Here is a 20,404-nt window from a genome sequence, read left to right as displayed (position 1 = left end):
CTGCTTCACCGTGACTTTTGTGCTCAACTGCACACAATACATCCCACTGGTTTTCATGCAAGACAGTCCATATGGCATGTGAAGTCAGGAACGAGGCGCCTGTTGCCTCGATTTTACCTTTTCCGTGAGAGCATCCAAGACACCCTCATCCAGAAAATCAGCCAAGACTGCAAACAAATTCTGGCGACCTGCTTTAGAGGTAGAAGGAAAATCCGCTGCCTTGGGAGTGGGGCGGAGATAATGCCGATCCCAGGGTGTAATCACATTACCTTTTGTATCAAACGCCAGCTTAGCAGGTGGGCCCTTGGGACCGTTTGTATAGACTTTCCTTGTAGATTGATTACGGGGGGCAGACAGGGCCATAGTACGCGCAGTATGCTGTGAAGTGAACATTTCTTTCCTGCGCATATACGTGCGCACGGAATCCTGTGAAGCATTCGGCCCAGGATCCGCCAGGCCTGTATCCAACTTTTTACCTTTTTTTTGACGTGCCTCAATCCAATCAATGCTACGGGAATCCAAACCCAGGACCTGTTGTTTGCCTTTATCCACGACATTAGGTGTCTGAAGGGCCTCCTGTGCCGGGGCATCAAGCACCATGTCATCCTTAGGCAGCACAACATGTGCATCCTCGGACGACGGTTGTCTTTCGGGGCATTCGGCCATAAAATGCCCCAATTTACCACATGAAAAGCAGTGTCTAGCAAAATTGCCCCATTTCAAGCGAAAATGCAAAGGATGCATGCTAGAACAATTGAGGCGAAGCCACGCAAGCCTTTTCCTGGGATCAACCAAGCTTCTGCGATTGGAGAGTTTGTTTTCTAGCCCTAGTGACTTGACACCCTTCACATGCTCCTAAGACTGACAAAGAGGGACTATGAGAGCGTGGCGGTAGTGGGGCATCCATGCTTCAAACATCTCTATATGATGTAGTAATTACCGCTGCATGGCTTTCTAAATACACAACTTATCTAGCAGTTTACAAATCCTAGAGTTGGCTTGCATTCAGTTCCATGACGACTTCTTCATATACGCATAGACTATGGCTCATGCAACTTAGCACAGACGCAGGGAAGGTCGTCGTCAAGTGCTCTCTCTCTCTCTCTCTCTCTCTCTCTCTCTGCAGGTTCTGCACGACTGCAGATCCAGGCTGTCGCAGGACTGTTTTGCTCGCGAAAGGCAGGCGGAAATGAACAGGACAATAGGCGGCGCCTGCAGACGGGTCAGCAGGTCGATGGATCATGGGCACGATGTGGACTACGAGACAAGCTGTATCGCGCGCAGGTCAAAGAACGCTCAGAACGCCGGAATCGCGTTGCGTGGTCAGGGGGGCAGCAGATCCGCCATCGCCCGCTCCCGTATTCTCTCTCTCTCTCTCTCTCTCTCACCTCATATTGCTGAATAGCTCATTCTCTCTCTCTCTCTCCCTCTCTTTTCTTCTATATAGCAGAATATCAGTTTAATATAGCCACCCTCCCTTCCTTTGTATAGAACACAACCTTTTATAGGCATGGGGGGTACCTCTCTCTCTCTCCCTCTTTTCTTCTACATAGCAGAATATCAGTTTAATACAGCCACCCTCCCTTCCTTTGTTTAGAACACAACCTTTTATAGGTTGTCATGGGGGGTACCTCTCTCTCTCTCTCTCCATATCCCTTTATCGACATCTAGGTGGTCAATGGCAATCAACATGGTTGCCATGTGTGTCATAAGGGGAGAAGAGGCTTCAGCCCATACTAACCTTGTTTTTTACGTGTAGGGCTAAAAAAATCAAGGAATAAGGGCTCAATGTGTTAGCTATGCATAGGGAGGAAAGCTTGTGATGAATCAGAGACATTACACTTTTGATCCCTATTGTGTTGCTTTGATAACTCAAGACTCTTAGGGTTTAGAAGTTTTGACAATTTTCTTATTTCGTTGGGCCTTTTATTGCTGTGCATATGACTTTTGCATTCCAGCCAACCGGCTCTTATGCATCTAATTAAAATTTCGTTCGAAACCCCATGCTATGAACAAAAGAAGAGAAACCTATCTTAGAAAACCAAGAGTTTTTAAATGATTGATGTGCCAAAACTCTTTAATTTCAAGGGAATACTAAAAACCCCAATTTCATTGTGAAGAAATTGCTCCTCTTGTCCTAAGTATATCCTTATTTTGAAGGGCAAATATATTTGTTCTCTTATTGTGATGGATAAACCCCCCTTTGAAGGGCATTGCAAACTCCAAATTTGAGTCTTGTTTATAATAATAACGAGTGTCTGCTCACAGTGATCTCCCGTACAGCCTTTCTCCATTCAAGGCTCGATTAGATCAGGTAGTACTATCCACTTTTTCCAAAGATATTTGAAACAATTCTTTACACAAATATATAGAGAGAGGCACAAAACTATGTTTCAAAGTTTTCTACCCTAGACTAATACATTATCAAACCCTTCTCTGCAAGGGTAAAACCCCCTTTGAAGGGTGTTGCAAATTTTAGGCCTGATAAATTTTAACCACCTACAGCTTCCAACACATCTCAAATTAAATAATGCCCATTCTACAATTGTGTACTAAGAGTCAAAGAGGATATCAAATTTTTCCCAAACAATGCTCTGCAGATAAAGAGAAGAATGAGTTCCTACACACACCTGTACAACTGTACACTAGGGCTTTCCTGTCACCCTCAACAGTGCACCTTTTATAGTGATACAACTTCAAGCATATTTACAAGTATACATTGTTACATACTTTTAGCTTCACCTTTGAATGGTCCAGACACTGTAAGGAGCTCTTTGGCAAGACTTACCTGCACTTAGCAAGATCCACAAGGTTAAAACTTAATATTAGCATTAGTTATTACTACCCAGAACTATTTGCATTAGACTAGAACAGAATCTCACCTGTGATGCCTCCCGTTTTAAAAAGCCTTTGACTGCTTGTTTGAACGTCTCATCGGGAAAATAGTGGGCACTATAGGTGAGGCTGGGCAGATATCCACGTTGAATCTTATGTTCACCTTGTGCACCCGCTTCTACCCTTTTTAGTTTCCATTCGATGGCAGCTTCAATGGCCTGCAAGAATGGTTTAAGGTGTGTCCATCATCTGCTGCCACAACTGTACTGCTATGGAAGCCATTGCTTACAAGAACATAGAATGGGAAAACCAAGTGAAGAAGCCAGTACAGTACCGAGCTTTAGACTTAAAGCTGCCAGCATGTCAAAAATTTCAGAGCAAAGGCTTAAATAGAAGAGGGTTTACGGAAAATTAATGCACAACACAGTCATGCAGGTATATACCAGAAAGCAAACAGACAGTACACATGATGGGTTAATGCCACTAGGCGTAGATTAACGTAGGCCATAGCTGCCTCCTGGGCAGTTCTCCTCAGTACACACATTCAAATGGGTGGCAGCAAGATTGCAAAACAGTGTCAGCATTCAGTGTTCATCTTTACAGTGGTGGTGGTGCTGTGGAGAAGCAACCATATATTAGCCAGCATTTTGCTGCACTAAAAGAGCGATATCCATTCCCCATTCATGCACTGTTGTATTCAAGCTATTTTCAGCACTAAAAAGCACCAGCTCTTGCATCTCGAGCATGCATGAGAAAAGGGTTAGTTTCTTCGTGCAAGCTACACAGTCTACACATCATCTACTAGAGTAGCCATCAAACAGTGTCACACACAAGACTGTTAGATGTAGAGATGTCTAGGGCATTCCACTTTGCGAAATTGTTAAACCTGTAAATATCTTCACTACACTAAATGGAGAAGTCAGAGCTTTGAGAAACACACAATAACAATACTTGAGAAAGGTAGCGAGAGATTGGCCCACGAGCATAAGATTAAAGAAATCTTTGGGTCAAACCTGGCCAAAAAACCTGGATGAACAGATCTGAATGGAAACGACAAACGGGCGAAAATGGAGTTTCCAAGTGAGAAAAGTAACGGACAGATAATTTCTCTGTTTGCATTGAAGGCCAAGCTGAGACGGTGTCACCTAAAAGCTAAACTGAATTGAAAGTTCTCTGGCATGCTTCCTCCATCCTTGTTTTCATGGTGTTGCATAGCACAATTTCTTAGGAAAGGTAGCCCAAAGAGCACAACATTTGTTCAGCCCAATTGTCTCTCGTGGGATTTTCTACAGGGCACCAGTTGAGCGTTTGGTGGCAACTAATCTTGGGGCCACTATGTAATCTTGTCTTTCGCACTCATAAAAGTAGTCTCAAAGTGTTACTGGAAATAGTATCCTGTTCCTTTCCAGCTGCTTTTCAAATATTTCTGAAACATGCAAGACACACAAGGACTACGCTTCTCTCTTCAAAATGACTTGCCTGTACGACAATGTCGATCTCACAACCAATTCACCCGTCCCATTCTTTCTGGCACGTTTCCTTGTGAAAGTTGCTGATCATATGTCAAATATGCAGATCATTTGTTTATTGTGCGAGTTGTTGATCATATGTCAAATATGCAGATCTCTTCTATTATTGTCTAATATGCTGATGCCCAGTTAACGCTAAACATCAGCAGTTACATTCCATGCAATGGCTTTGAGATAATTATGTTGCGACTTTTGAATGATGAGCAACAAAATCAGGATCCAAAAGAGGTCCAAACCTGGTAATAGCAGGTTTCGAAATGAAGGTTTGGATAGTAAACCTTTGGATGGCATCCCCAAAGCCTACCAAATAGCGTGTCACCTCCAATTAAATTTAAAGCTCCTGCTACAAGTTCGCCTTGCTCCTCCACAACTATGAGCAAAACATGATTCCTCATGCAAGAACCCAACAAATGAAAAAACTCCTTTGTCAAATATGCCTGGCCCCACCTGAAAAATAATATCGATTCATAAATGAAAGATCAGGAACAAGCAGTCACGTAAATGTAAGCTTACCATCATTATTAAACTGTTCTATCTATGCATATCCGCCTCCGTTTGAAACCAGGGCCTCTCGAAACAATTATTCTGGCTGGTAAGATATAGGGTTCGTGGACTGTTGGGAGGATCAATAACCAAATAATCTTTCAGACTTCAGGGGAGCAAGCTTGGCTGCTGTTGGAGGTGTGGTGGAATCAAGAGAGGGTTGGGATCGAGAGGGAGATAGGGTTGTTTACAACTTCATCTTGTGATGCACGTAGTTAGTAACAAGACAATAAAAAGCATAAACAACAGCAATAAGAATAAATGGAAAACAACTCAATAATGATGAAAGTCACACAAGATATGTCACAAAGAGAACCACCCAAGTATACTTACAACAAGCTGGAGACAAGTGGAGTACCAATCAAGAGTGAGTAAGTATGTCACAAAGAGAGCCGCCCAAGTATTCTTACAACAAGCTGGAGACAAGTGGAGTACAAGAGTGAGTAAGTATGTCACAAAGAGAGCCACCCAAGTATTCTTACAACAAGCTGGAGACAAGTGGAGTACCACTCAAGACTGAGTAAGTAATGGGAGAGGGAGAGGGAGAGAGAGAGTAAGGTGATTGAAGAAGATAGTGGCTTGAAAGTTGAGCTAAATTGAGGGAGATGGATAAAGACGGAGGCTGATTTGTGTGGTGAGATAGTGGGAGGGGGTTGCCCTTTTAGGCTATAAGGTCTACTAAAGAGGGAGAGTGTGAAAGAAGAGAAGCTTGAATGTGTAACAGCCCAAAAAAAAAGGGCAAAATTTCCAAAAAATGCGCCAATGGATATCTTAAATGGTTTTTTTTTTTGGGGCACAGTTCGAACGCACACAAACTATACCGCACAAAATGAACGTATGGTATGGTGCCATACGAAACGTGTCATACGCGCACGGAATGCAACCATTCTAGTTTCCTTTGTCCTTGTAGAAGAGAGAATAATTACTTGTTGTCTGTGGTGTTACGATAAAAGGTGTAAAATGCATCCCAATGATGTGCCTGCAACAAAGACACAAAGCCACATCTCATGATCTTGACATTACATTTATGTCCTTGAAAAAGTAAGATTGTATCGTCTTTATAAAGCCGGCTGTGTAGCACAGAGAATATGAGAAACAGTGCGCTACCTTGATCTCATCTCCACAAAGCCGTTTGATGTTCAGACCTTGTGCTTTTACCTTTACAAGTTAGACTAAAGATGAGCAGATATCCTTCCATACACAAAGTCTAAAAGGAGAAAATCATGCAGGAACTGAACTACCTTCTTACGTTCCTGGCGAATCAGCTTCCTTTTGTTTTGTTTTAAATCCATCAAAAAATCCTCAAAGCTGTTTTTGCAAATCACAAAATTATCAGGATAAAGATTAGAAAATCACCAAAAAATGAAATTCTATAAAATGAAACCTCAGTGTAATCACCACAAAGGTAGAAATACAATGAGAAAATCTCTCCACATAAGAAAGTGACAAACAAAATAAAGGTATAAATGCTATCTGGCTGCATACTTGAGGAGATATCAAATACAATGCTAGTAGAATAATCAGTCTGGTAGTCTTTAATGCCAAACCATGTTGGAAGCCCCTCAATAGAAGAAGCATGAGTCACTTGTGATGTGGTGTGGCGCGCTGGGGTTGTGGTGTGGGGGGCTGCTGTGTGTATGGGCAACCTACAGGATGCATACAGCAAGGGCAGAGATTGAGGCCATGAAAGACAAGAGATTAGGGTATAACACATCTCCCTACAATATACATCCATGGTATTTGGCAGGCCTCAATTTAATCAATATCCCCCATGATCCAATCAATTTCTTTGTGCTCTCAATCATTATGAACCAATAAGTTTCACTTGTCTCTAAATCCTTGAAGGCTTTAACAAAGTAGATATGCCATATCTGGGTATCCCCCTATAATTACATCCATGGAATCTGGCACGCATCAGCCTCATCAAGATCCAGCATCAATTGCTTTGGTCTCTCAATCATTATGAACCAATAAGTTTATCTCTTCATGTACAATCAGCAACATATGTTCAATGTGGGAATCCCCATCATTTCTCAAACTATCGCAAAATCTTTTTCTTCCTACAAGCACAACGTCCATGATCAATAAAAAGTTGCACAAATGCATATAATTGTCATATCAAGATACCACTGTATACATGCTTACCTTGTTGCAATGATTTTGAGCATGCAATAAACTATGAGTTTGTCCTTGATCACTTGCTTGCAAGCATTCCATGGACACTTGCAGCCTGCATACATGTGAGCTAGCCATCCCTTTTCCCACGAACACTCACTAAACAAAAATTGGGGATAAAATATTAAAATAAAAGAAAAGGACAAGCCCACAAAAAAAAATGTTTGGGTTCCCATGGAAGATAACCATTGCTTTTGTAGTCTTGGTAGGCTCTTGGGCAACCGATGTTTATCCATTGACCCATACCCTAGCTACTTTGGCTTGGGACCTCTCAAAGATGATAATTACTCATCAACTCTCTAGTCTTGGTAGGGCATTGTCCAATTCAATAGATGTGCATCCTTTGTCCGGACTTTGATGCCTTGGCTACTTTGGGGTGAGGCCTCTCAAGCAAGCTATGTCTTGCAGTCCCTCTTAGCTCGAGTATTTGAGCTGCAAGGGGGTGTTAAGAAATGAAGGTTAATTAACTTCAATCCCCTTTTTCAGCTCATTAAACATCCCCAAAACTCAAATATTAGATGTACCTCTAGAGTGTCGGCACCCATACTTAATGCACCCACTTCGATTCAAATCTCAAGCCCTATGTCATGGTCAAGCCTAAACTGTGGGATAGTATTGGCCGTGGGAAGTTGTGGGGGATGCATTGGAGTCCTCAAGCGAAAGCCGCAACCAACTATTGTCTCATGAATGAAGTTTTCCCCTTCCTACTGTTGTGTAGGTTCTTGTGTTGCTGAATTTCCTACTTGTGGTCTCTCTCATGAGGGAAGGAGTGAGGCGAAAGGATAGATAGCCATCACATGAAACAATGTTCCTAGGTTGGGTGGAGTAGAGGTCATTGATGGTGCAGGAGGCAGTTGGCAATGGCTGGGCAGAGGGGTAGGCCTGAAGCAGAGGGTGTGTGCTGTCATGCATGTGCCTAAAGAAGGCAAGAACTAGTGGGAGATAGCTGGGCAGCAGGATACCAACTGATGAATAGGTGGGTGGACATGCAAGGAAAAGAGGGAAAGGGCCATCAAGCAAGAGGCTAGGGAAGAAGGGGTACTTGAAATTGTTAGGGCTGAAGTCAAGCAAGGTGAAGGCAAGACATGGGGGAACTAGAAGCAATAAAGGCTGGAAATAAAGATGGCAGAGCTAGATAGGCTATCGAGAAAGCTATTGGGAAAAGCTCGCAGGGATGGCATGGGATGTAGCAGCAACAAGGTTGACCAATAAGTGAAGGTTTACATCAAAAGGCAGCAGTAATCTAGTGTCATGCTCAATGGGGTGAACTGTCCATCCACACAAATGGGTTGCATCAGGTCAAGTGCAAGTGCAAGCCAATTGTTAAGCAGCTGGGTATGCAGAGATGTCATGGTTTAAGACACATGGATTATAGATGAATGTGCTCCCACAATCATGGTACAGTTTAGATTTTGGTATAATGATGTGTGTGAATACACTTAGGACCGCCAAGGCAATTTTTTACCGCTTTAGGAGGTTTCTTTTCCCTAGGCTTGTATATATGCCTATTCACTTTTAGGGTTAGTCTTCTAAATCATCTCTATTGATACTTTCTCAATACACTTTGAGTTGTGCTCTCTCAAGCTTTTTCTTTTCCAAGCTATATAAGTGCATTGTTGCAACTTTAAATCCATTAGGTACAACACATTGTACAGCCTACAGGTCATGAGGGGAGATAAGGAGAATCGCTTCATGTGGATCCAAATATATATATATAGATCGCCCCCGTGACATATCCGCTGTAGTATGTTACTTTGCCCCAACAAGCTTTGGATATGCTACACAAGGGGAGGAGTCACCCTACCTATCACTGCACAAGGATATTATGCATTACTCCAACATAGGGGATGTTCTACTAGCTAGGGATTTTGATGCACAGACGTGACAGAGACAAGTGCCGTTCTTCAAGAGACATGATCCTATGTATAAAAAGCTAGGATTGGATGAGATGGGACTCAACAAGACATCATAGGATAATGTAGAGTGTACAGACTATGGAGACCATCTCTTGACTCTAGGAGGACTAGCTATTCTTAATGGCTTGGCTAGATAGCTAGGAGCAAATGTTCTCACATGCTTTTCACAAGCATGCATTTGGACAACCGAGATGAGGCCCCTCTACAAGACCTACAAAGAGGCTTGGAGCAAGCACAGTGGATTACCTATTAGGATCCTTAGCTTTCATACCAAATATACACTCTTTTACTGTTTCCCAATATCCCATTTCAATAGTTGCAGACCGTGTCTACCTCCATTTCAACATCATGTGCCAATATGAATCAACCTCATCATAGAGATATTCCTAGCAATTCCCCAGGTATCATTTTACCAGAGAGATGGTGAGTGCCTCCCCCAAAGATGTCATACTACAGGAAGCACTTTACGAGGACTACAACATAGATAGCTTCATTGTGAGATCTAGATACTTGACATATACGTGCCGCATGAGATGCGTCAGCTTAAAGCCTCTTCTCACCATCTTGAGATCAAGACTAGGAGAGCAGCCCGTATCCCTAGAGATGAACAGATCTACAAACTATGCAAGAAGGTGGAGAGCGAGGAGCACTACATCTATAGACGTACAACCTACAATATAGTCTGAGCCAAATACCCCACACTATTCAGAGGGGATGCCTCCCTTAAACTAATCATGGAGTTCCTAGACTAGCACTGACTGGGCTAGTTCAGAGTTGAGATTCAAAGACTCGGCACATCACTACTACAGATAAACACTCTCTAGAAGGGGGGGACAATCATTGCTTACCGACTTCTTCTAAATGGTCACCACACACACAGCAACATGGAGAGGTGACAATCTAGAGAGCTGAGGAGACTAGGGCAACAAGATTGAGCAATGGTATCAAACACAAACCAAAGGCTACTTTAGAGAGAGACGAGGGAGATCTGCCAACGATGACGAGCAGTACCTGACTCTCTCTCTTTCTCTCTCTCTCTCTCTCTCTCTCTCTCTCTCTCTCTCTTACACACACACACACACACACACACACACTCTACAAAACATGATTGAGCAAGAAGAGAGTAGTGAGCTATGGGGAAAATAAGAAGAACAAGAATGAGACCATGATAGCATGAAGGAAACTCGATTGATTTGATAGTGAAGTAAATATATTGTTTTATAGTCTTTTAGTTGTACCACTTTTCCTTCTCTTTGCTTATGGGATACAACCCTTTGTGCCCATAGCACTTAACACTTTTTATCTTTACATTGTTGTGCATTTAGTACAGCCTCTAGCACCATACTTTCAACACCACCACCAATCCCCCCCCTCCTTCTCTCCCCTGGTGCTAGCTCACCCCCTAGACAAGTGCACCTAAGGATGTAGGTTCCCCCCTTGAATGCAAGGCTTTTAGCTCATGAGGAGAGATAATGAGACTCGCTTCATGTGGATCCAAATATATATATAGAACAATACCAATATTTCATGGAGTACAATGCTGCATTGAAAGCGCCAATTTTCACCAGATCGAGAGTATGACTTGGTATCATTTGATCAGATCTAACCCACCGTTTCATAGTAGGTGAGTAGATTTGGGAGCTACGCATTTCTCTTTCCTACTCGACAACATAGGCATCCCCATATGCATCACATTCGCATCACAATTGCTCGTTATAGATGCAGATTGGCGTGTTGACTTAGTCGGAGGTAGCTTGCAGAGTCTTGGTGGATTCCATAGATTGAGGGGGAGATACACTACACTCTTTTAATAATTTTAAACCTAGTTTTTTCAGCTTTTTCAGATTTTTCAGTTTTCCATACTTCTCGTCCCAATCCACCATGTAGACCTACACATTTATCTCTGTCTCTTCTTCTCTCATGAGAGATGATGATACCGGTTGTATTGGTTATGGTCTCATAGGCCATTCTAACCTTTTAGAGACATTAGTAGATCTTATCTTATCTTATCTTATCTTATCTTAGATAGAAGCAACCCCTTAGCTTGTGTTAAGCACCCCCCAAGCTTATAGGTAATGACATCCAAAAAGCAATGGATTGAGCTTTGGGGCCAGCCTTTAATAGCTGTAAAACACATCATTGACAATGGCAACCTTTAAAATATGACAATAAATCAAATGGAGAAGATGTCCTTTGATACCTTACTTGACCCAAACCATTTTCAAGAGAACTACTAGCCTGCACACCCTTCGCAAGCCTTCAGTTGGACAACACCTTCTTTCTTGTCTTGAGTTTCTTCAACCTTGTATGCAACAATGGATGCCTCTCTACCTCAAAGCCTTGAGGAAAGAGGGTTTGATACCATGTTACAAAACATGGTTGAGCAAGAAGAGAGTAGTGAGCTATAGGAGAAAGAAGAAGAACAGGAATGAGACCATGATAGCATGAAGAAGAGTTGGTCAATTTTTAGCCTTTTAGCTATGCCATTCTTCCTTCTGTTTGCTTACGGGATACAATCCTTTGTCCCCAGAGTAGTTAACACTTTTGATCTTTACATTGTTGTGCATTTAACACTACCTCTAGCACCATACTTTTAACCTGTGTGTGTGTGTATGTGTAAAGAGTAATTATATTATATCATGTCAAATCACAAAAGGAGTAAAAAAGTCATGGCAAGGAAACAGAAGAAATTGCCATATGTCAAGGAACCAAATCCTCCCTAGAGAGAAGATTAGCATGCTAAATGAGATCTAACTGCCGATGTAGAAGACCCTTGAACCTAGTAATATGTCCTTGAACACTAGTGGTGGAATCTAAAACACATGCAGTTCAAGTGACCTAGTTATGTCAACAGCCCCAAAATCTCAGAAGGTGGAACAAAGTCTGCATATGTGGCTGCATTAGAGTGGGATATTTTGCCTAAGCCAAGACCCATTAAAAGGAACATAGCAATGGGCCAACCACAACTCTCCAAATATCAAACAAGACGCTCCAGATTTTCTTGGCTAAGGGGTAGGGAATAAATTTGTTGATGAGATGATTCCACACTGCCAATGCAAAAAAAGCAATTGCCATTTGAGATTTCGCACACTTTAAAAGAGCCAAGACAAGGGGGAGTTCGCCAATCAATACTCTCCCAAGGAAGACCTTGCATTTGAACGGAGTCTTGTTTAGCCAGCTTTCCATCACACTCATTTTCCACCAACCCTTAGATTTATGCATGCCCCAAATAGAATTAACTTTGGTGACTAGAGCCAATGATGATATTTAATCATGAGATGAGACATCCGATTAGTTGAGGCCTTTTCAAGATTGAGCCGGCCTACAAGATTTGAATCCTGTCAAGGATGATTAGAATCAAGGGCGGGAAAACTTGACGCACAACCAATTGGGCTGACCATAGGAGGCACTGCATTGGTGGGGTGGTACAAGACTCTGACTAAAGACGAAAAGTTATACTATAGACAAAACATGAGAGCTTGTGAAAATGCCACTCCAACAAGTGCCAAGCGATTGACAAAGATGCAAAGGCTGATTGCAACAAATGGTTTGGATGATGTGAAAGCCCTCATAAGAGGGGAGATTGTAGCAATATGTATGCCAATGATTGACAAGGTGACAAGTGACATAAATGCAATGCATGAAACATAGGGAAAGGAATTAAATGCTAAAATGGATGCAAACTTGAAAGCACGTATGAAGGTGTGGAGTAGTATGCAACAAAAAGTCATGAATGAGATGGATACAAAGCAAAAAGACACATATGACAAATTGCAAGAGACATTCAAAAGGAAACTAAATGCTGCTATATATGCAAACATGAAATCATACATTAATGGTTGGGATGATGCAAAATACAAAGGAATCAAGACTGACCTGCACGTTGATATGACAGATAACTTGAACAAAGTAATTGATGCCTGGAAAGTAGATATGGATGCATTGAAATCAGATACAAATGCATGCATAGCAGCCAAGGATATGGAGATTGCTGAACTGAAAAGGTAGTTAAGAGGCATGTAAGAAAGAATTAGTGACACACAAATCAATGATGGATGCACAAATAGCAATGCTGGTTGCACCAAAATTAAAGAGGTGGAAAGTTAAAAAAAGGGCATGCACACAAGGGTAAATATGGTAGAGGGAGCTCAAAAGAAAGTAGAAAATGTCGAGCATACAATGAAAGAAAATGCACAATGGATTGAGGTAGTCAAAAGAAACAAATGGATGCCTCAAAACAAAGTAAAAATGACGAATGTAACACCAGAAGAGGAAGCAAAAAGGAAACTCCATGCATTACGTGTTCGTGTGGTGGGGTGGGTTGAAAAAGAAACCCTCCTGGAAGATGCTAAAACACTTTGTGCTAAGATGGGTGCGAATGAGACATGCATTATGGATGCCTGGAGGATGGGCGATCCAAGTGACAAAAGAGGCTCGATCCTCATGCTGAAATTTAAGGACATGGATAATAAGAGTGCCTCTCAAAAGGCTTTGAAAGGCGAAAAGGTTTATCTTGATGAGAATCTCATACCCACACATTTAGAGCATAGAAGGACTAGCATGCCAACGGTGTTGTTGGAGGCACATAAGGAAGGCAAGTATGTTGTGTATAGAGATGGCAAAGTAATCATAGCAAAACGAAAGTCACAATGACGGTACGCGGCCTATGAGACATTAAGGATGTCCCTTTGGAATTGTAATGGTTCAATGAGACTTGATGCACATTATTTTGAGGATACTTTCCATGGGATAGACATAGCTATGTATACAGAGACACATCAATGTATAAGTTCTAGATTACTAAATGTTGTGGGATACAAATGGGAGAGTGTTTACAGGTCTTAGCCTCGTAGGCCAAGGGGAACTTGAGGGTCAAGTAGGTTGGCTATTCTTTATTGTGAGAACCTCCAAGACATGATTCATGTGGTGTCACGAGATGTGCAGGCTAGATATATGTGGGTAAGGCTAAGGATAGGACGCTCGAGGGATCTATATGTTGCAGTATGTTACTTCCCACTTGCCTATTCAACATTTTCCCTTGGGGAGGGATCACCATTTGAAGTACTACATGAGGACGTTATGAGGTATGCATCTAATGGGAGACTTTGATGCTCAAACACGAAGTGAGCAGTCAACCTTTTATGATATTGAACATGAGATGTTTAAGGAGTTGGCATTGGACAAACTAGGGCTTGATAGGACATCTCAAGATAAGGAGATGATAGCATATAGATCCCATTTGCTAGCATTAAGAAGTGCTCACAAATTAGCTATATTCAGTGGCTTTTCAAAATGGTTGAAAGCGGATGCTTTCACTTGTTGGAATAACAAAAAGGGAGGCAATATAGTAGACTATGTAATGGGCTCGCCAGTGTTAATTCCATAAATTAACATTTTGAGATATTTGACAAGCCGATCAGTTTAGCAGCTGACCATACAATCCTAAAATTCACCCTAGCATGTGGTCAAATACAGAAAACATGCACAGAGGTACACACATTTCTGCACTATGAGTTTCTAGACAAACTTCGCATATCTATAGTGATGCAGTACCAGATGGCATAAGCCAACTAGACCAACATGAACCACTGGAGGATGTCACTAAATTTCTAGCGTAGGTTTTACATACAATAGCTACAAAGGCATTCCCATGTAAGATGGGCTTTATTGCACCATGCAAATGCACTACCCCTCAAAATGCTTGGTATGATGATGAGTCTAGATAGACAAGGACCCGCCTACAGAGAGGAATGTTACACTAGGGACATGCACAGAATGTCTTCCATTGTCGTGCAAAAAAAGAAAAGGGATTATCTAGCCAAACTAGAGTTTGAGATATATTGGCTCTTTTTGAGCAGGGACAACAAGAAGACATGGAGAAAAAATCACGGTAGACAACCTCCAATAGGGTTGACATCACCTATGGTATGGCAGGGATATGCTAGTGCACTATATGATGTTCCATCACAAGAGCAGATTCCCTGTCCATCAAACACTAGGCCAACATAGTGTGGATTCTTTACAGAAAAAATGGTGAGGTATGCCATTTGAAGGTTAAAGAATGGGAGAGCACATGATCAAGATGGCCTTGTGGCAAAACATTTTGCACATGTAGGCCTATCTTGTCAAATGTCTTCAATAGAGATGTATGTGGGGGGTTTCTAGAAAGTTGGTGTGATCACATAATAGTGCCGATTTTTAAGAGCGGAGATCCATTGGTCGCTAACAGCTATTGCACTATTATGATTGACCATATGCTAGTGAAGATATATGCCTATTGTGGAGCATGAGTTGAGTTGGTTGGCTAAAACAAAGGGGTTATGGTCTGCAGGACAAGTTGGCTTCCGCCAAGGATACAATACATTAGACCATATATTCATGTTGAGGGCCTTGATTGAGAAGGGATGATCACAAAGGAAAAAAATCTATTGTTGTTTCATGGATTTCCACGAAGCTTTTGATACAGTACCACATGCAGGCTCGTGCAGAGGTTGCGAACCATTGGGGTCCCAAAGGATATGCAATGGTGTATTTATACATAGTATGAGACAATGACAGGTAGAGTACGAGTGCCTAGAGGCACAATAGACTCAGTGTCTAGCATGATTGAAGTAAAGCAAGGTTGTCTACTCTCTCCTTTGCTGTTTGGATTGTACATTGATGAGATTTCAGATTACAAACGAAGATGGGGTGGTAGCTGGGGTATTGATACCAATTTTATTATATGTAGATGATATTATGCTCATCTCAAATTCACCTGAGGGGCTATAGCAACACTTGGATGCATTGCATGTGTTTTGTGAAGAGAAAAGCCTCAAGGTTAATCTTGGAAAGACTAAATTATGGTCTTTAACACCTTGACAGCTTGGGTGACATGCTTTGAGCATCACTTTATGTATGACAGTTAGTCTGTGTGGAAATGGTTAGACAATATGTATACCTTGGGGTCACTTTCAAAGGGCCACAGTTTTCACGGAAGGAGATTTCAGAGGCTATGCTTGCACGGGCATATGTAGTTTTAGGCACTCTAGAGCGACAGTGTGCACACATACAGTTCGAGGAGCCCCGTGCGAAATTGTGGCTCTTTGACACTTTAGTTACGCCCACACTACTCTATGGAGCAGCCATAAGCCAATCATACTAGACGGGTGCCTCTCATGGACTATAATAGACTTGAAGCACGACATTATGATGGCTAGGAACATATGAAGAGACCGCTGGTCATGATGATAGCACATATGATAAGGGTGAAAGCCTTAGTGCCACAAGAGATCATCTGAGCAGAGTTGGGTGCAGCACCCATGGTAATGGAGGCACTGTTCTAAGCAATCACCTTCCTCCATAGGATATGGCAGCTCCCTAAAGACTGATACTCTAGGCTAGGTTTGGAGTTTTCAAGACAACTTGCGGCAGCACAGGAAGATAGACGATGCTCATATGCACATATGAGCACGTGGCTGAACTTGCATGGCATGAATATAGAAAGATTGTCACCGTTCAATTATAGCCTTGATTGTCCCACTTTGAGTCTCAGCCATTCATAGTTGAATAGAGTGATCAAGGCAGACATCACTAAAGTGGAGACACAAAGGGCTTGGTCCAAGCCCCCTTTTCCATTAGGCATGAAGATGGCACAATACCTATGCCACTTCTTGCAGCTTTCCCATGATGGTTTCATAATGAGGCCGAGATATATGGATGCTCAACTTTCTCACGGGCTTCGAGTTGCTATTGGACAGATTTGCACCTCATCAAATCGGTTGATGATTGAGACAGGTCGATGAAGCCATGTTGCAACGAATGAGAGGATGTGTCAACTTTGTGGATGGGAGTCAAAGACGGAAGAACACTACATTTGTAGATACAATGTATACTATGATATCCGAGGCTGCTACCACTACCTCTTTAGGGAGGGCTTTCGATCATTGAGACGGGTGATGGACTATGAGGACCAGAGATGTCTGGGCTTTTTCTTATTGGAGCTCCAACGGTGCAAAGAAACATTGTTACAGGATCAGAGGTAACCCTAGCCACATCCACCCCTCCAGAGATCAGTTATAGACTTTTTCAATGTAGTTGACCCCCCCGGCCGCTGCCACCTTAGACACAACATCTCCTATTGATAGGTGCCATCGAAGGACATGAAGGTAGCTGAACAAATATGGGGAATGATTGATCGCTGAACTGCCAATGCAATCAACAATAAAGTTTGTGTATCCCGTGTATCCCATGCTTTTTGAGTTGTTGTTCTTTGGGGAAGTGGTTGAAGTGGAGCAGGCTGAGGTGCCCGTGGTGCACATCCTCCTGAAGGAGGAGTAGCTAGAGCCACAACTCCAGGTCGAGCTTCTTCTCCACTGACATAATCCCAAAGATTTTTAGCCACAAGTACATTCTTCATCATGAAGGACCCAAGTGAATAGTTATTTCCATCCAATTTGTCCTTCCTTGGATACATAGGTGAAAACATCTCCCCGATTTGCCATGATTTTCAATTACCAAAAAATGCAAAAGAGCAATGTTGAAGCAGAACTTCACTGGAAATCTGAAAATTTCCAAAAATTGCAAGAAATAATTTTCTGCAATTCGTGTACAGAGGTGCACTCTGTCAAAACTATATGTTATGCATGCAGTCCAACGTGCAATCAGTGTTCAGCAACACTGTACCAGCAAAATCCCTAAAATTTCCTTGCCTCGGGTTTGTGAAAACAGTCTGTCAGTGACTGTAACTGTAGTGCGTATGCCAATGTTGCCAGAAAACATAAAAGCCCCAAAATTTTTGAAGAATATGCCCAAAAAAATTTGCATCCAATGTGTCCCAGACACGTTTCTGCATGTTGTGCCTGTTGTGTAGGAACCCTTGCTTCCAAAATTTTGTGCTCGAATTTTTATTTTTTTAGTTTTAAAAACGTTCAGCACAGAAAAATCACATGTTATCTAGCGGGTTGACTTGCACTTCAGACGGGTTGTCTGTAGGTGACGTGGGGACCATCGGGCAAGCTGACGTTGGAGGCTGGAGTTGGCGGCACTTATCACGTGTTATCAAGCGATAGATGTCAAACGGGCTGTCGTGTTCAGGTGGCGCTCGAGCTGAACTTGCGGGTGACATGGGGATGTGCAGCAATTGGCAGGCGACGTCAACTCTCGCAGGGCGTGGAGAAGTTGACATGGCGTTTGGCGGGACATAATAGGCATAGGGGCACAATCAATTGGCGAAGGGAAGGCATCAGGCGGCATTGCTGGCGGGCGCTAGTTACAGGCAGGCGGACAGGCGAAGCGCTGGTGCTGGGCGTGGAGCTACTGGAGACGGGCAACATTAGTGTTGGCGAGCAGGGAAAGGGAAGGAGCTGTTGTGAGACTGACGGGCTATGTCAAGCTGAGCTGAGCCGAGCCAATGCTCTGATACCAAATGTAAGAGAGGATAGTAGGATCGAAGCTCAGCACAGAAAACAGTAGACAGTAGAGAGTGAAGCACGACACCCAATGCAATAGACTGAAAGAGTGTAAACTGAAAGTACAAGGTACAACCCTTAAACCTTAGGGTTGTAGGGGGGTGTTCACACCCAAACACAGTAAGTGCCTATAAGTGTGTGTGCCATAAGCACATACGAAATAATACCATAAGTCTGGTGGAAAAAACCTCTCCTACCGAGAGTAAAAAGTGCCCCAATGTCCTACTGATCACCGACACTCCGATGTGAGCGTAGGCGTAAGTGAGGCGTGAGTGAAATATCCAACAAAAATCATGGCAAAGCAATAGAAGAGATTGGTGTATGCCAAGAAACTAAAACCTCCCTAGGGAGAAGATTGGCATACTAAACAAGATTCAATTGCCTATAAGTGTAGGGAAGAATGTGAGAATGACAATACTTTGAACTTAACCAACTTGATCGATTATCACCAAAATTAGAAGATCTCTAGGGAGAGAGAAAAAAGAGAGTTGACACCATGTTGAGAGGGAACTAGTTCCTTTCCCTTTACAAGAATTTATGAAGTAAACGTGTCTGAACCATATGCAAAAGGGTTTATTTGTTGCAATTTTGAAAATTAGGGCTTTGATTTCTGCATACTCTGAGCAGCAAGCTGATTTTCTTTTTTAGTTCTTAGACTAGATCAAGCTAAGTAGAAAGTGCTTCTTGGATGAGTAATAGATAAAAGAGTACAAAGTATATGGCTGAAATTTCAACATGAGAGCTGATTGGACATAAGAGAGAGACCTCAAATATATAGGTGTGGGCCTTGGGTACTCAAAGGTGGAAAGTAGAGGCTACAAATGACAATTGTTTGTTGAAAATGACAAGTGTAGAGACACTTGTCTCTTTAATATGACACATGCCTTATTCTAGATGCCACATGTCACTTTTCTAGAGGATGAAGCTTCTAAATCTTCTACTCTAAAAATCTCTCAAACGATTAAGAATTTGAGATAGCTGCTGAAGACAAAATTATTCCTTGTGAAATTCTAGAGCCATTGATATGAACAGAATTTCTATTTTAGTAACTTCCCAAAATAGTAACCTCCTAAATTTTAGGAGTTGCCAAATTTAGATTCTAGAGAGCTTTGTATATAGGTTCACTGGTTTATGGTTTGTTTCTTTGATCATGAGCATCTAGGTTTACTTTCTAAAACCACTCATTATATGGCTTCTAGTCAATGTGACTACTTGAGTATTAAAGTCTTTGTCACCTGAGCTTTTTGGTCAATTTGACCACCCAACTAAACTTTTGGTTTCTCTTTGGCAACTTGTCAATGACAACCCAAGAATAATTATAGGGCATTCTAGCCATTGGCCTCCCTTGAGTAGAAACATGAACATTTAATCATATTTTTAAAACACTCAAATAATATCACTTGCCTTTCAAAGTATATGAGTATAAAATTAATTTGAATCATTGAGCCAATATGTCTTGGCAGCAATCAAAACACAAAAGGTTAGCATTAGCAATAGAAAACAAACCCAGGTGTGCTATATGATTGAATATGTAACAATCCTCCAATTTTCCACCCCAAGAGAAAAAACGTGATATAGCCAATAGCTCTAGCCTAGAAGAATTAGCCACTAGACAATTATTTGATCGATGCTAGCACGCCTTTGGAAAGGAGCCACCAAGAAAAAACTAAATGACACACCAAAAGAGAGGAGGATGTCGGAAATTGGACATCAAAGTTTAAGTATGTGCCACTATGAAGAAAACTGCTAGGGTTTGCACTGAGGAAACACAGTGTATGACCACGACAGAAACACAAAGAGACAGACACGGACGCAAAAGCAAAACTTAAAACTCAAACACAAAAACTCAAACACAAACAGAAGAAGGGAAAGAAGAACACAACTCTGAAGTGAATGAATACGCAAATGAATGTAAGAGTGTACACATACTCAAGGGTAGAGCAATGTGCCAGAGAGT

At 42.0% G+C, this 20,404-nt stretch overlaps 1 protein-coding gene across 2 annotated transcripts in view; it reads right to left on the bottom strand.

Moving 5' to 3' along the window:
- Positions 1-2,489: 2,489 nt before the first annotated feature.
- LOC148024324 (acyl-CoA) overlaps positions 2,490-20,404 on the bottom strand; it is a 138,367-nt gene continuing 120,452 nt past the window's right edge. For both annotated transcript variants that reach the window (XM_087693942.1, XM_087693943.1), the window contains 6 exons: positions 6,149-6,215; positions 6,015-6,065; positions 5,834-5,886; positions 4,601-4,811; positions 2,883-3,053; positions 2,490-2,788 (listed from right to left, as the gene is read on the bottom strand). In XM_087693942.1, the coding sequence (XP_087550068.1) occupies positions 2,723-2,788; positions 2,883-3,053; positions 4,601-4,811; positions 5,834-5,886; positions 6,015-6,065; positions 6,149-6,215 (619 nt within the window). In that variant the 3' untranslated portion in view covers positions 2,490-2,722. The remainder of the gene's footprint in view (positions 2,789-2,882; positions 3,054-4,600; positions 4,812-5,833; positions 5,887-6,014; positions 6,066-6,148; positions 6,216-20,404) is intronic.

The sequence above is a fragment of the Lygodium microphyllum genome, chromosome 15 (genome assembly GCF_053477565.2).
Source record: "Lygodium microphyllum isolate KBCC chromosome 15, Lygodium_microphyllum_v1.1.10, whole genome shotgun sequence".
In the NCBI taxonomy this organism is placed as follows: domain Eukaryota; kingdom Viridiplantae; phylum Streptophyta; class Polypodiopsida; order Schizaeales; family Lygodiaceae; genus Lygodium; species Lygodium microphyllum.
The sequence above is the reverse complement of the archived record's forward strand: the minus strand, read 5'-3'. Positions and strand labels throughout refer to the sequence as shown.